This window comes from Trametes versicolor (assembly GCF_000271585.1).
Source record: "Trametes versicolor FP-101664 SS1 unplaced genomic scaffold TRAVEscaffold_2, whole genome shotgun sequence".
In the NCBI taxonomy this organism is placed as follows: Eukaryota; Fungi; Basidiomycota; class Agaricomycetes; order Polyporales; family Polyporaceae; genus Trametes; species Trametes versicolor.
In genome coordinates, this window is record NW_007360322.1 from 1877193 (window position 1) to 1892168 (window position 14976).

The following is a 14976-nucleotide window of genomic DNA, read 5'->3' on the forward strand; positions in this document are numbered from 1 at the left end:
ACTGAGACCACGCAAACTGCTCCGGCACCACTGCGGCGGCGCCCGCGCCACGACTCAGGCTGGGCGACGCCGCGCTGACCCCGCTGCGCGCACTGGCACAGTATCAGCCACCGCCGCTCGACTTCCCGTCTCGGAGCCCTTGACGGCCGGAAAGGCGATCTACTCATCAGCGAGTGGTACACAAAGCAATCATCGCCCCCGCTGACCAACTCGTGCTCGTGCAGCATCGTAGATGGAAACGATCCTCGGCTCGTTTGCGCGATCGGGCACCTACAGAACCCCGGGCCTACTATAAGGCCTAGCCACCGCGCCCCTCTCGGCTCAGACACCCCTCGAACCACCCGCTACCCCTCGCCAGCCATGCCCTCCCCCGAGAATATGCAAGATGCCCGCCCCGTCCTCGGGCATGTGTAAGTACCCCATCCATCCGTTACACCTAGAATGATGATCACCAACGTCTGCCATTCCAGGAACCTCATGGTCGACACACTGATCGCAAACGCAACCCTGAACGAGTAATACAGTTCACCCTCCGCCCCCATCTTGAGCTGCCTCGCGCTGACACGCTACACATAGTTTGCAGGCGTTCGTCCGCACAACCCTCGCTACCTCATGCCCGGCCGTCGCGGGTACATTCACTGCGGCTGCGCGGCGACACCTTGCGAAGACGAACGCGGGAGCACTGCCTGACACCGGCACCTTGTTCGCGACCGCGGACGGCCGCAGGGCCCAGCCCACCCGCGAACTCTTCGCCGTTCTCGCGCGTAGCCGGATGCTGTATGGGGCCGGGATGGGCCTCGCGGGGCTCGCGGTCCTCACCCAGGTCGTGCGAGCCACCGTCGGCATGCAGTGGGCGATAGATAGCGAGTCGGAGGACGTGCTAGCCGCCGTCGACGCCGACATGACGCAGGCGATACAGAGCGCAAAGGAGGAGATCGACGGCGGCAGGGTGGGGGATGTAGCAGCCGCCAAGGAGGCGCACGGTGCGCTGCTGAAGGCCCTGAAGGACGAGAAACAGGACGTCGAGGCTTGGGGCGGAGACTTCCCTTTCGAGCGGGCGTTGTCGAGTGTGGAGCTGTGGAAGGTGTAGCCCTTCATGACTCATTGTATGGCGTAGTATAGGTTCCGCGAGATAGCTTATAGGCCACCGATGCCCCCTAATAATGAACGACTTTGTCTCTTGCCAAACGTTTACGTACATCCGCAGCGTGAGCCCGAGGTGTGACAGTGGGCGCCGTCGTCGGTCTCCTAAGAGTCTCCCGTTGTATGGGCTGCGAACCTAGGAAGGATTGTTGGGCCACACATGGTTGGCCAGCATGACTGGATACTCACGGGAATGCCGTTTATCGCCCGTGTTCTGACCATGAGATCCAGATACAGTTCGCGCTCGACGCTCTGCGTCTGCTTCGCGTGGGCCACACGCACGGCCTAGATGATTGTGCATTGGGGTCAGATGGTATCCGACTCCCAAGGAGGATTATGGGAACACACGGCGCGCGATGCAAAGTTATTTCAGCGACTTGCACGACCCTGCAGCGATACGCCCGCTTGGAAGTCGTTGGTGGCTCTCATGCGGAGGGAGCTTGACTTGACCCATCACATAAACCAGTCAGGCAGAACAGTGATTCCAGATGTGCAGGAGCTCACGCGTCACTCTGACGTGCGCTGGGAACGTCAGGGAAGCAATTGCGATGCAAACGTGACAACGCACAGGCTCAAAACCATATCTTCACTGATACCGCCTGCCAGATGATTATGGTGGGTGCCATGGCTGGCGTGATGGTGGACCTCGGCATGCCTGGGATGGACCAAGCGAAAACAGCGGGCGACTGCGACCTGGTGGCACCCGTATATCTGGATACCAACTTGGCCGAGCGGCGGTCGCAAGCCTCGGCCTTCAAATAATCAGCCGACGTCAGGACCATCTGTACTGCAGTCGCTTACCGTGCCGTCATTAGCCCGTACACTCGTGCGATGTCCATGACCAGCATATCTCTCACTGATATGGACGTGATCCAAAGGTTCGCGATCGCAACGGGGCCCGCGATGTACGTGTCCAGCCAACACGCGCCAAAAGGTATCGACGTCTACCTAACGGCATACCGCCAGAAGTCGAGACAAGCCGGCGGTGACCGACGATCCCGCCTAGGTGCGTTTCGTTGCACGCCATCATCAGCGATGAATGCACAGACGATGTTGAAGTGACGAAGGTGTGGTGGGTGGATGGCTTCCACTTCGGTCTCGGGGAACGTTGATAACGTGGTTGGTGCCCTGGAGGGCGCGGATACAACATCCCGGCGTACTGATGAACCAGACACCGCGCCGAGGCACCCGAATATCGAAGTGAGGGTCGGACCCACTTTGCGTTCTCTTTCTTTGGGTACCGCGCGGTACATGAAGACGCTGTCAAGCGACTAGAGCACGTCGTCTGTTTGCAACTGTTTCATCTGTTCACGGCTTAAAATGTTAACTCTGTGAGCAAATTGAGCAGAATCCTTTGCGCACTCGTGAACGATCAGCGTGAAAAGCGTGCACCCGCCCTCAAGTCAAGTCCCCTCATCATGATCATCCTCGGATCATATGAACACACGTAGCTTCTGCTTTGGTCAAATCAGCTCGTCAACTGCATGCGATAGATGAGTATAGCAACACCGTGCGCACCTGGGGAAGACTCGGCGCCACTCAGTGTCCGAGGGGTTAAGTTTGAGAGACTTGACGCAGTCACGCTGCTCTACTTGAGATTAACTCCACGTGGTTAGCTAATGACAGCTCTCCTTATTTCCTGCGCAGCACTCACTGTTTGCACGGGATTTTTGGTGTGTCGAACCTTGTGCTTAAGTAGGTGACATTGCTCGGATGCCGACCAGACTCCGAACAGGACACACGGCACACGGGTAGATCATAGTGCCAACGGCGTCCAACCTTAAAGCCCTACGCCGCGCTCCGGCGTCGGGCTTTCCTGCCACAAGGTCGGAGTACACCCGGTCCCCGCACATCCGTACCAGTTAGGGTGGAGAACTCACCAAAAGGCCATGTCGACCGGTTCAAACAGCCGTCGAGCACAAACGTGATTGCGTCCTCCAAAGCACGACGACTGCATTGCAAATGTCCGGATAAGTGTATGTACCGCCGCGAGCCGTTGCGGAGAGGCGCTACTTGATAGTGCTGCTGATAGAAAGCAAGTCCGTAACTGTCCGTTCACGAGAACCACGCCCCAATCTGACTTGCGTCCAGAGCAAATACAAGTGCTCAAGCGAGCACGAAGAACGCCGAGGTGAAGGTAACCAGGGCTGACGCAGCGACACCGGCCAGGGGCGCGAAGCCGAACTGCGCGGTGAACATGCCGGCCGCTGCGTTGGACGTCGCCGCCGCAGACGCGGTGCTGTCGGAAGCCAGCTGGGTGACGCTCGCGGGCTGCGAGCCATCTGCAAAGCGCGCGCGATCAATATATGAACAGGGTCCGGGAGGAAGTGCGGCGCGGGATCTTTCCGACTCTCACAAAGGGATGGACATACCGATGAAGGAGGAGCCGCACGTGGTGCTGACATCGCTTGAGAAGCCCGACAGGAGGCCGTTGAAGTTTTGCTCGACGAGGTTGAACGCGGCCTTGGTGCAGTCCGTGCAGGTGACGTTCGAGGGAACGTTCGGGACGGTGCCGGCGACGATCTGGGACGCGACCGCCTCGATGTTGGACACGGTGAGCGTGCCGGTGTACGGCTCGAGGTTGTTGAGCGTCTCGGTCAAGCACAGGGTGTTGTTGTTGCTCGTGCTGCGCATGACGCGAGGTCAGTCCGCTGTGGGAACGCGAGAAGCAGGAAGCGGCCCCGCCGGGCACTCACTCGCCGAGACATGCTACCTGGCGCACAGTGGGGTATGCGGATTGCACGAGCGCGGTGAGGGAGCTGGAGTCGACGTCCGACAGCCCGAGTTGCCCGAGCTCGGTCGAGCACCCAGAGGTCACACTTGAAACAACAGTGGCAAGGGTGGCGTTTGTGCACGCGGGGCGCGAGCACATGCCGGTGAGCCAGGTGTTGACCGTGGGGACAATGGAGGTGTTTGTCGTGCTGGAGGTGGAGACAACGAGGCCGATGAGGGCCTGCGCGTTCAAGCACGACGCGTCCGAGTTCCCGACGATGGTGGCAAGTGCTGCCTGGCATTGAGTGCTGAGCCTGAGGGATGGTCAGAAAGGGTAGTACAGAGGCCATAACGCGGAGAAATCGCGCCAGGATCTGACAGCGCATGCGTGGGACCGAACTCACGATTGCGCAGATGAGCCAGCCATTTGGAGACCGGCCACCAGGGCAGCGGCAACGGCGATTTTCCTGAAGGACATGATTACGAGTAGCGAGCGGGAGTGAAAGAAAGCAGCAGGCGTGGTGGTGGTGAAAGAAAGAAGGGAAGAGGTGCAGCCGGCTGCGGATTCGGAGGGATTTATGTGCGGCTGGTGGTCGGAGGAGGATGACACAAGGAATTGGCGAGCGCCGAGTGCAGCAGATCCCGCAGCCCAAAAGCTGTGCCGCCTCGGCGTCCATATATAGAAATACCAGTGTCGGCTGACTCCCCGCCGCATGTCTGCCTCCTCACCAGGCCATCTTTACCCGCAATACTCACAGCTGCTCAAAGCGAATATTTCGCAAGTAACAGCGGGGCCAAACATATAGAGGAACGCTCAATTTCTGCCAACATACCGGAGAACAACTTCGGAAATCACCACATTATGCGAGTATTGTTCTCCCTTCTTGCGATGCGTCGCTACTGCGCAGCCTATTAAGCTTTACGTTGCCACCGGCAACGGGGGCCATAACGCTCGCAGAAAGCCAATAGTGCACACGAGTACTGACAAGTGAAGCTTATATTGTGCAGTGAAAGGGGTACTTGGCTTTCATGGAGCCTTTCCCCTGTATTGCACAGGACGCTCGGGCCGAGCACGCTTGTCGCGCTCAGCTCGCTCAGTACCGATCATACGTGATCCTAGGAGCCCCGAAACACACTCCAAGTAAGTCAGTCGAGATGGTCATGTAAACGAGCTATGATACATCGTCAAGAATCTGCGCAGTATACGTACAACATAGCGCCACCAGCAACCCGATTTCCAAAGGAATGTTAACACAACTGCGGCCCTCAAGGCAGCCAGGCACCGCACGCGCTCGGAGCGCGCCCGAGGATCGTGTGCATCAACAGTGTGTGCGCGGCGCGAACGGGAATTTCATGTGCCCCTTGGAGTCGTAGATTCCGTACCCCGGCTCTTGGTTGTCCGAGTAGATGTGCGCGAACCAGCCGACGCCGCCCCCGACGACGGTTTTCAGGTCCTCGCAGTGCTGGTCCAGCAGCACATAATATCCCTGGTAAGTGCAAGAAGTAGATCAGCATGCGCGCTCTGGACACGGTGAGCGCAGCCCGGCATGCCGGGGAACAGGGCTGTACGTCGGAGATGAAGGAAGGAAGAGACTCACATGCTCGTTTGGTACGTCCGCGACTGCGTCTGGGCTATTGGGCTGCACGCTGGGTGAGGTCACAGACGGCCAGCCATTCTGTGAAGAGAGCATGTAAGTGGCCGGCGAGACCCATCGAACACGGGCATGACTGACCTCGTCGAAGTACATCTTCTTCCCATTCCCATTGTCAATGAAAAACTGCAAGTCCTGCAGCACAAGTGGCCACGCCTGGTCCGCTGATCCGATGTCAGAACATTCACGCCCTGTCAGCTAAGCAGCACGAATGCACTCACACGTCGACGCCTCCTGGGAGAAGAACGGCAACATATGGATGTTGATCGAGTCGATCGCATCGAGCACGTCCTGCGCGCCCCCGCGCTCCTGGTACCCAAACGCGAGCTCGCTGACCGTGACGGGGATGCCGAGGCTCGACAGGTTCGCCTTCGCAAGCGTGACCTGCTCCGCGAGCTGGTCGTGCGGGAGCACGTTGTCGAACAGCGGCTCCGAGCCAAACTGCAGCACGCGCGTCACGAACTTCGCGAGCGGGTTCGCGTGCAGGGCGGCCAGGAGCGTGTCGCGTCGCGAGATCCAGATGTCGCTTCCGTCGAACCCGAACTGCAGGAGACGTCGTGAGCTTACAGCACGCGCGTGCGAACCCGCCTCAGGGTCAAGCGCTTACCCAGATTAGGGCATGCACGCCGAGTCCTGGAAGAAAGAGGCGCGATTAGCGGTGACAAGTAAGCATCTCGGGTGCGAACTTACTGTTGGCCCATGCAGCGTCCACAATGTCGTCACTGCGCGCACACGGATGAATGTCAGTGCTTGGCTCCCCGAGCATACATGTTATACGGCGACTGACTAGAAGCCTTCGCGATCGCAAGCGCCGTACAGCCGGACATAGCGCGAGTTGAAGTGCTGTCGGATATCCCGGAACTCTTTGTGGAGCTGTGCGCGACTCTGACCTAATTGAAGGTAGATGTGAGCGAACGAAAGCGCGAGACAGGTGCGGACCATGGAAGTAAAACAGGGATACTCACAAGCAGTGACCTCGTAGCTGAACCCCACGAACGCGTACTCTGTCGCGGGATCGCACCACCATAGGCTGTTGTCCAACGGAAGCGCGTCTGGCGCAAGGAATCCGAGCGAGGGGTAACAGAACGGCGCTGGCAGCGCGTGCGACTTGGCGGGCGCGGTCGCGCTCTTGGGTGCATGGCTGACCTGTTCCGTGTGTGGCTGTGCAGCGTTGATGAGCGGGCTCGCGAGGGTGAAGGTGAGCCCCGCGAGAAACAGGGCAAAGAGGAGAGAGAGACGGGCCATTTCCCGGGGAGCGCAAGAATAAGCTCGACCGCCTGCAGTGATAGTATAAATAGTGCCCAGCACACAGACATCGAAATAGACAAGGCCCAAGCGTCAAGGAGCAAGAGCGAAGAAGGCCGAAGCAGGGGGTGCCGTTACCTCGAGCGCGAGCGCACACGCTATTGAGCGTGGAGGCTGGCAGGGGCCCATATGGATCGAGACCAGGCGGGGGAGCCTGTGCGGGTCAGCAGGCGCGCAGCGTGAGGTGGTCAGCATTCAAATGCGCGCGGTATGGCCGGACATCCTGACTATCAGAAGCCGAGTCGAAGGGCGAATTTCTGTCACCGGAGACGATAGAACAGCTCTCTGTCCGACTGCACTCTGCAGAAGACAATAATCCGCGTGGGCCATAGCGGATCCCGCCCGGAGTTATCAGACGGTCGGTCACGCGGCCCGGCGCGACGCCTTGAGAAATAAACCAGCTGAGGTACGCACCGTCCGAATATATACGCCGTTGTACGACAAACGAGCCGAAGACTGGCCGCATAGTACCGCACTCAAGGGAACCAAAACAGTGCAGTTCACAGGTACTTTGTCGCCGCACGATCAGGACGCAGCGCACAATGAAAAACATCCGTGTATCATTGAATGGTCCAGGCGTCCATGCAACGCCACAAGGTTCGACGCGGGAAGTAGCGCAAGGCAGCGTCACCCCAAGTTGGCTGGGGTCACGCCCAGTGGCAACATTGCATGATCCCGAAGTGCCGCAGAAGTCCAAGTACTTGATTTGAGCTGTCCAAACCGTCAGTTCGAAGAATGGTGGGGCAAAGAGGGACAAGGAAGAGCCCCGTACGTCAGATGTGGCCTCGCTCGCAGGTATCAGGTTCATGTGATCCGGTATATTGCCACCGTTCTGAAGTAAGGTTAGCGCGACAGATGGCGATAACGAGCCACCACGCACCACAACGGACACATCAAGCTCCCGGAAGGTGAGCAGAAGGTCTGCGGGTATCTGGGTAGGGAAGATGAGGGCGTGAACAGGTGGCGTAAACGGCCGCGTAGACGACGCCTTCCATGCCAGTGCCTGTTGATGAACAGACAGAAATGAGATGAATCAGATAGGGAGCTGATAGAGGGCCTACATCGGCGACCGTGAGTGCCAGGCGAATTTCGAGTCGGCGTCCTCGCGCTGCACTGCCCACCAGCACGAACAACTCCCAGATGCAATCGACGATGAAGACTGATTGACCAAACTCCGGGTGTGAGGGCAGCACAGAGATCGGGCGAACCTGTCATTATCTTAGATCACATCTTCCTCGCAAACAAGATCACAACCACCTACCACTTCGTTACCCTGGGCACCATCGACCACCCACACTCGGGGGTCGACGGTTGGCGCGGTCGCGCGCCACTGCCAGTAATCCGCCTTCGCGTGTTCACCTTCGCCGAGAATCATCCAGAACATGTCGTCCGCCTGGCTCTCGTCCTCCGTCAACTCAACGACGTTCTCGGGAGTCGAGGCCAGAGTCTGCGCGTATTGAAGTGCTGCGCGCTGTTCAGCGGCTACAGAGCCACGCCCATGCCACACGTAGTAGGTGTCAAGGATCGAGATGCAGTAGCTGTATCCCGAACACAGGTTCGTGATGCTCTGTACAAGGCATCAAGGATGTCAAGCATGTAGCGTTTATTGGAGGTCGAACGACTCACCAAATCAACTTCGTCGATGTAGATCATGCCTTCGCGAGAGCGGACAATATGCATCGCGGTGTTCTCGGCACTCCAGTGCGTTCGAGTACCCTGCCTCAAGGCGAGCTGGCCGCCCAGCACAGACACAAACTCCGCAGGTTCGTGGAACTGCCGCACAATCACCTGTATCGTAAACCCGGTCAGCGCTGTTCACCAGCGGTGAGGACAGATGTACTCACAGGGCTAGCACCGTATCGGCGCGCGAGCTCCTGCAGCTTCTGCGCCTCCCGCTCCCCGACCTGTGCACGGCGCCCATGCCAGCCCCATACTTTTGTCTGCACGAGGCCGCTTGAGCGAACTTTAGCCCGATGGATAACGGCAAGGACTTCAGCGTCGTAAAAGATGCTCGAATCCTTGGTGAGCGCGCTCGCAGTGTTCCCTGTGATCGCCAGTACGTCGACGGAGATCGTGCTCACGTCCGGGTCCGGAGCGTACGAAGGGCGTGGCGCGCGGTAGAGCGCGTCCACGTCAACACGGGGGAGCGGCTCGTCGGCGTGTACTAGATAGGAGCGCGCGTTAGCATCGGCGGTATTCGGATGCAAAAGCAACCTACCCAATCGAATGTGTTCATCCCGGACCTGCGGCTTCACCTCAACAGCTTCGACAGCGACGACAACATCCGCTGCCTTCGGCTTCTCCTCTTTCACTGGGATCACCTCTTCCTTGACGACCTCGGCGAAGGGCACGGCACCACGAGCGAGGGTTCCAGCGGGCGAGGAGACGGGCGTCCTCTCTTCCTTTACGGGCGGGAGGACGAACGAGGAGTACTTCTCGTAGCTGGACTTACGTCGCTCGAGGGCAGGCGCCGTAAGAGCCGGGGCTGCACCGTTATTGCGCGGGCCCCAATTGGAGACCAAGTTCTTGACGCTCGGTGGCTCGTAGTCCTCCTCTTCCTCCTTCACTGCTGACTCCGGTACCAGTTTCGAGTCCACAGTTGGCAGGGGAGGGAGCTTCGACTCGACCGGAGAGGCAGAAGCGGGGCTGCCGGACTGGAGGCTCTCGCTGAACGCCTGCGCAACGTCCATCACGGTTGCGCGGTTCCCCGTGCTCGGTATACGCGTGTGCTTCGCGGGGCTCGCGGGCGGCTTCTGTCCTGAGCTCTGCGGAGGTGTGGTCGACGGGCTCCGCGCAGGCTTGGGGGGAACGAGCGGGCTGACGGGGCTGGTCTTGCCCGGGGTCGCGACTGTTGGAACTAAGACGTCCAGTGAAGGCTTCCTTGGCACGGCGGGCTTGGTAGTTGCGGCCTCTGCTTTGCCTGTGGTTGAAGGCGGAGAGGGGTACTGCGACACTGGCGACGCCGTCCGGACGGGTGTTGCAAGCTCCGGCGCACGGAGGGAAGGTGCACTGCTTTCGCGTTGCACGACTTGAGCTTTCGGTTCATCGTGAGTGGGGACCCCTTCGCGGATGGCCTCGAGCTTCGATCCTGCCATGGCAGGCGTGGTCTTTCCCCTGCGCGGCTTCTTCGCGCGGTCCTTCGTCGGCTGCACCATAAGGTCCAACAAACGTCAGCCCAGTTCACCAAGAGCAGCAGCAGCAATCGAGACAGAGGAGGAGAAAGGGAGCAAGCAAGAAAAGAAATATGATTGTAGCAAAATATCCAACAACTATTCCCAAAGCACAACAACGTCCCAACAACATGTCACCAAAATGAACGCACATGACTGAGTGGCTGGCCCGCCGCGCCCCGCTCCTGCATAAGCCCTTCGCTCATCGTCCGCGTCCGCACGCGCATCCCCAGCTCGTCCACGTCCGGCGCCGGGGCTTCGTGCTGCGCGTGGTGGGGGATGGGCGGGTCGCCGGTCCTCGCGGGCTGGATGTACGTGATAACCGTCTTCGCGGAACCGAGCTTGGGGCTCGGGCCACCGTACCCACTCTCGCTCATCGACGATGGGCCTGCGACCGAGTCTCCTGTCCTCATAGTAGGCAAGGTCGGAAGGGATGACTTGGACTTGAGCGTCCGGCCGGTGTTGTCGGACTTCAGTGGTACGCTGTAGGATGACGCGGTCGGCGATCCAGGGTCAACGGTGAATGACTTCCGGAGAGGCATAGGCTTCGGTTGAATGACAGGCGGCGGAGTAGGTGAACCTGTGGCGTTGGGGTATTGCCATCGGTCCAGCACCGAGCTTTGCCTCCGTCCTCCAGAATCCTTGCGATCAGGAGTCGGAGAGCCCTCAGGAGAGGTGACAGAAAGCTCCGAGGTCTTCTTGACCATGTTCTGCACAAAACCACGGCCTTGCAGTCTGCTCAAGCTGGGAGTCGGCTCCTTCGCGGGAGGTGGCCTGAGGAACGCGGGCGAAGGGTTCTGAGAAGGCGGCATATGCGGGCTTCCTAGCGAGTGCCGGGGTGTAGGTTGGATTGGACGTGCCAGACTTGGTGTGGTGATGGAGGGGGGCTTAGGGGAATGCGTAGGGGATGGCGGAGGAGGTGTGTGGGATACACGATGAGAGGCCGAAGAGAGTGGTCGAGGAGCAGGAGACTTCGAAGTACTATAGGGCGCCGGTGACACACTATTCCCGTACGGTGTAATCGGGCGGACGGTTGGGTTTGGAGAATGTGACAGAGGACGGGGAATGGGTTCAGCTTTCGGCTTAGCTGCTAGATACGTCTCCGCTACGGGACTCATTCGGGTTGGAGTGGCACCAGTGGGTGTACTTATGGTACGCTGCCGAGTAGCGCTCTGAACCAAAGATCCAGTATAGCTCGGGAGGACAGTGTGCTCCTCTGCCTTCTCCACGACAGATCGCACCGCGGATGGTGTACTGATGCGGCGGTCCCTCTGGGCTTGCCCGATATGGGAAGCGGTAGTGGTGGGTTGACTCTGTTGTTCGCGAATGGTGCGGGCTACCTCAGAGGCCCGCCCGCCGCCCGTCATGCCCGGCATGGCCACACCCCCTCGGCCGAATACAGGATGGGGGGCTGATACGTGCGTGCGCTGCTCGAACTGCGTCGGGTCATGAGCATCCTGCTGCGGCGCGTGCCTCGTGAGCTTGGGACCCGTCGCGCGCCCACCAATGAATGCGGCAAGGGACATGGGCTCTGGAGGGCGCTTGGGCTGGCTGGGCGCGACGGAAGGCGAAGGTTGTGCAACGGGCTGTGGTGCCGGGCTCTCCCCCAGTAGCTTCTTGAGAGCATCGTCCTGGTTTCTCTGTCTATCAACCGCAGAGAAGGCAGCGTCTGAAGTACGCGAGCGCTCTTCAGTCCTCGCAGGAGACGCAGTGGTGCTCTGTGCTATTGAAGAAGTGAGCATCACATACTTGCCGATGTACGGCTTGTAAAACTCACAAAGGTCCACGCTGCTGGACCGACTAGCGTAGCCGGTGCTCCTCCGGAGACGAGCCTGCCTCGAGGCTGCGATCTCCGCCTCAAGCCTCCGAGTCTCTGCCTCCTCATCATCATCCACCTGCCTCTGCAGCTCCTTGATCTTGCTTGTCCATTCCGCAAGGCTAGAATCCGGTTTAGATGGAATATTCAGCGTGTTCCGCCGGCTACTCGGGCGTGGTGAGTCCATGGTAGGAGGTGTTGAGGCGAGAGATCCGATAGACGAGGAATTTCCTCAGACACAGATGTCACAGCAACATGAACAGCCTAGCAGGCAGAAACGGGTATAGAGGGTCTCCAACAGGTGTGAAAGCAAGGGCAATGGGTGGAAACAGCTGAAGAGCAGCGCGGGAGTCGCGTCGCTGCGCGGATCTAATGGGCGCCTATGTTCATGACGCGCAGATCGCCGTCCATTCATGCTCTGGTCTAGGCACCCAAGCACCCATACCACAGCTCCCTCTCACTATGAATTAGAGCAGATGTTTGAAAGAGAAACGTTAACGCGCCAGCGGTATATTCGAAGACTGTCCGGGTATAGATACAGCAAAAAGTCCATTCAGGATACGTTACAGCAAGTACTGTAGTGCTATCGAAGTGGGTGCACGTCTACAGCATAACCCAAGAGAAGGCGGCCACAATAGAGGCGACCATGACGCCTACGAGGCCGGGCAAGATGCGCAGGCCCTCGTTTACGGAGCCGCTATCTACGGCTGCAGTGGCAGTGGCGAGGATGGTGCTCCCTCCGACGACGCTCGCGACGAGCGTTGAGGAGTCAGTCGAGAACGCCTTGATGTACGAGATCTCGAAGAACGCGTCGGTGTAGTTCGTGCCGTTGTTAATGACGTTGTCCACGTACTAAGGGAAGCAAACGTTAATAAGTATTGGAGAATCGAGCCGATAAAAGTAAACTGACACAGGCAGACGCAGTTCCGTCTCCGCCGCAAGTCGCTTGATATTCCGAGGCAACACCAGCCCTGAGATACACTGGGTGAGATGTGATTCGCAATTCCAGAACGGCGGACGTACCAGTCACCACAGAGTGTGATGTCAATAACCATCTGCTGAGGCGCGAAGAACTCGTTGATGTCGCAGGACGAAGACCCAAACGAGGCGGACGGGGTACCCCACCCAGAAGGGTCAATAGTCTTGTTCGCATTGGTGACAGAGTCGGGCACGCTGTTGCGCTACCACAGGGGGTCAATTACACGCATCAACGAGAATGGAGAGCAGCTCATACCGTCCAGAACCAGATGCTATAGTAGAAAGCCGCCATGAGTATTCACCTACGGCCACTACAAAACAGACCAGCTCACCTGATCCCGCTCGTCTCGAGCTGCATGGCCCACACGCCACCACCCGCGCTGTTGAACGAGGACCCATAGCTGTTGGCCTGTGTCTCGTCCACCGTGCACCCAGTGCCTGAGGAGCAGTCCGTGGTCCCGGCCTTACCGGTCATCGTCGCGGTGGAGGACAACGAGCAGCCTGACTGGGTGTGCAGCGCCATTTGGTTCGTCGTCATCATGTTAACGCCCTCGAAGATGTCAATCTCGCCGCCCTTCGGCCAGTTCATGCCCTTCATCCAGAAGCTTGGCCACACCTAAGGCGAGCAGGGGCATGGCGTAAGTCGCGTGCTTGTTGTAAGAATACGATAATACCAACTGAGCAGCCAAACGGCAAGTGCGTCGCGTCAAACACTACAACGGTGCCCACGGGGAAGTAGTCTTGGGTGGTGACCCGGACCTGCGAGACTGATTTAGTCGAGAATGGAACGCAATCAAACGCATAACATACCGAGTCCCGCTTGCTGTTGTACGGCACAAAGCTAGTGTCGTCGACTTTCACGATCGCATGGCCGGCGTCGTTGACATATGCGATCTTCGACTGGGTAGCATTGGCCTGGCTAACCCAGTTGACGTCACCTGTACAATCCGTCTCAGTCAATCTCGAACACCCAATATCAACGGAAAGAAACTTGCCGTTCGTGGTGTTGTCGAAGTTGTCATAGAAGTCCCACCCGGAGAAGAAGTTGGTGCCGGAATACTCCTTGACCAAGTTGTACGCCGCCAAGGCGGGGGACGCAGCCAAAAGAGCGGACACGAGCGGGATGGCCTGACGCATCTCAAATATCAACGGACGTGAAAAAAGAATGTGGAGGTAGTGTGCACGGAACCGGAGACCTTGGATCTACCAAAGGTCAAGAAGTTGGGGGTGAGGGGGAGGAGGGGGAAGTGCGTGAACTCCCATTGCAAACATGCGCGGTAATATACAGCGTACGCGCTGGCTATTCCGAGGGTCCTGCTGTCGGCCAATGACGCTGGTCATCGAAGGGCACCGTTTGTTTGCCGACGGGCCTTTGGAGCGGGCGAAGACAGGCATCGCTGTGTTGCAATGGCGACGACGAAGGGTGTTGGAGCAATCGGGCGGATCCCTCGTTCTTCCAGCCGCGCGCAGTCCTCCGAGCGGCGAGGGATAAGCTGTGCCAGCCCGCCGGCGCCGACGAAGTGCTAATAATAATATCGTCAACGGAGGGCACTAATACGCCTGCGTACGCCTCGTTACGAGCTTCGTTGAAGTACAAGAGCTCTAGCGGCTCGGATAGGGACTGCGTGTAGGCATTTATCAACGCCTACGCGGACAGGTCATCGACCCGCAGAGTAGGAATAGAGCCACGGATAGCGAAGTAGCGAAGTCGAGAGGACGAGAGAGTGATCAGTAATGCGCTTGGATACTCACCCCGGAGCCCAGCCACGGATATTAGTGGCGCGCGGTAGATAGGTTCAATTAGCGTCGAGGCAGAAGTGGCTCAAGAGTTTGGTCAAATCGACTCTTCTCCACGTGGACGAGTGAGGATGAGCGGCCTGAAGTCCCCGATGCCGTAGAAGGTGGGCCCGGGGTTCGATATATATGACGAGCGCCCCATATAGCACCCGATGTTGTAGAGGCTCGCGCCAGGTCAGAGCAACGGCGCCTCCGAGTCAGCCGGAGTTGCGGGTGTAATTGACAGACCCGCCTGCTTGACCGACCTATGAGGGCCCATGGACTACTGATGGGCCCTAATAAGACTTCCAGAGAGCCGCTTTGCGTTCCCAAGACCCCCGAGTCGATGGCGGAATACGGGACGGCGCGGCAATTGGCTTCTGCTTCGGATGGACTCCAGATGCGTATAAAAATCGGGGGCGCG

General features: G+C 58.7%; 5 protein-coding genes across 5 annotated transcripts; 1 reads left to right on the forward strand and 4 right to left on the reverse strand.

Moving 5' to 3' along the window:
* Positions 1–360: 360 nt before the first annotated feature.
* TRAVEDRAFT_43299 (uncharacterized protein) lies at positions 361–1090 on the forward strand (the record flags this gene model as incomplete). The annotated part of the gene is made up of 3 exons (XM_008035620.1): positions 361–410; positions 471–515; positions 577–1090. 3 exons carry the CDS (start codon positions 361–363, stop codon positions 1088–1090), a joined length of 609 nt encoding a protein of 202 aa, XP_008033811.1.
* A 2159-nt stretch (positions 1091–3249) lies between these two features.
* On the reverse strand, positions 3250–4333 carry TRAVEDRAFT_43300 (uncharacterized protein; the record flags this gene model as incomplete). Its single annotated transcript, XM_008035621.1, has 4 exons — positions 3250–3425; positions 3516–3769; positions 3840–4169; positions 4260–4333. 4 exons carry the CDS (start codon positions 4331–4333, stop codon positions 3250–3252), a joined length of 834 nt encoding a protein of 277 aa, XP_008033812.1.
* Positions 4334–5013: 680 nt separating this feature from the next.
* Positions 5014–6752, reverse strand: TRAVEDRAFT_62730 (uncharacterized protein; the record flags this gene model as incomplete). Its single annotated transcript, XM_008036004.1, has 8 exons — positions 5014–5342; positions 5454–5531; positions 5589–5671; positions 5729–6050; positions 6115–6140; positions 6198–6229; positions 6295–6397; positions 6473–6752. The coding sequence occupies 8 exons, from the start codon at positions 6750–6752 to the stop codon at positions 5175–5177; spliced, it is 1092 nt and encodes a 363-aa protein (XP_008034195.1). The 3' UTR covers positions 5014–5174.
* A 619-nt stretch (positions 6753–7371) lies between these two features.
* On the reverse strand, positions 7372–12112 carry TRAVEDRAFT_161035 (uncharacterized protein). The gene is made up of 10 exons (XM_008036174.1): positions 11760–12112; positions 10135–11705; positions 9031–9958; positions 8657–8976; positions 8439–8600; positions 8074–8379; positions 7874–8020; positions 7693–7815; positions 7585–7644; positions 7372–7523 (listed from the first exon to the last, which is right to left on the reverse strand). Exons 1-10 carry the CDS (start codon positions 11983–11985, stop codon positions 7440–7442), a joined length of 3927 nt encoding a protein of 1308 aa, XP_008034365.1. The 5' UTR covers positions 11986–12112; the 3' UTR covers positions 7372–7439.
* A 289-nt stretch (positions 12113–12401) lies between these two features.
* Positions 12402–13913, reverse strand: TRAVEDRAFT_34251 (uncharacterized protein; the record flags this gene model as incomplete). Its single annotated transcript, XM_008035462.1, has 8 exons — positions 12402–12650; positions 12709–12769; positions 12822–12979; positions 13033–13048; positions 13109–13392; positions 13455–13535; positions 13587–13714; positions 13772–13913. The coding sequence occupies 8 exons, from the start codon at positions 13911–13913 to the stop codon at positions 12402–12404; spliced, it is 1119 nt and encodes a 372-aa protein (XP_008033653.1).
* Between the last annotated feature and the right edge of the window lie 1063 nt (positions 13914–14976).

Excerpts from the sequence above, each read along its gene's own strand:
- TRAVEDRAFT_161035 (XM_008036174.1), bottom strand. The coding sequence starts at position 11,985 with ATGGACTCACCACGCCCGAGTAGCCGGCGGAACACGCTGAATATTCCA. Across the intron at positions 9,959-10,134 it reads CGGGCCAGCCACTCAGTCAT|CCGACGAAGGACCGCGCGAA; the intron begins GTGCGTTCATTT and ends CTTATGGTGCAG. Across the intron at positions 8,977-9,030 it reads GGATGAACACATTCGATTGG|TACACGCCGACGAGCCGCTC; the intron begins GTAGGTTGCTTT and ends GCTCCTATCTAG.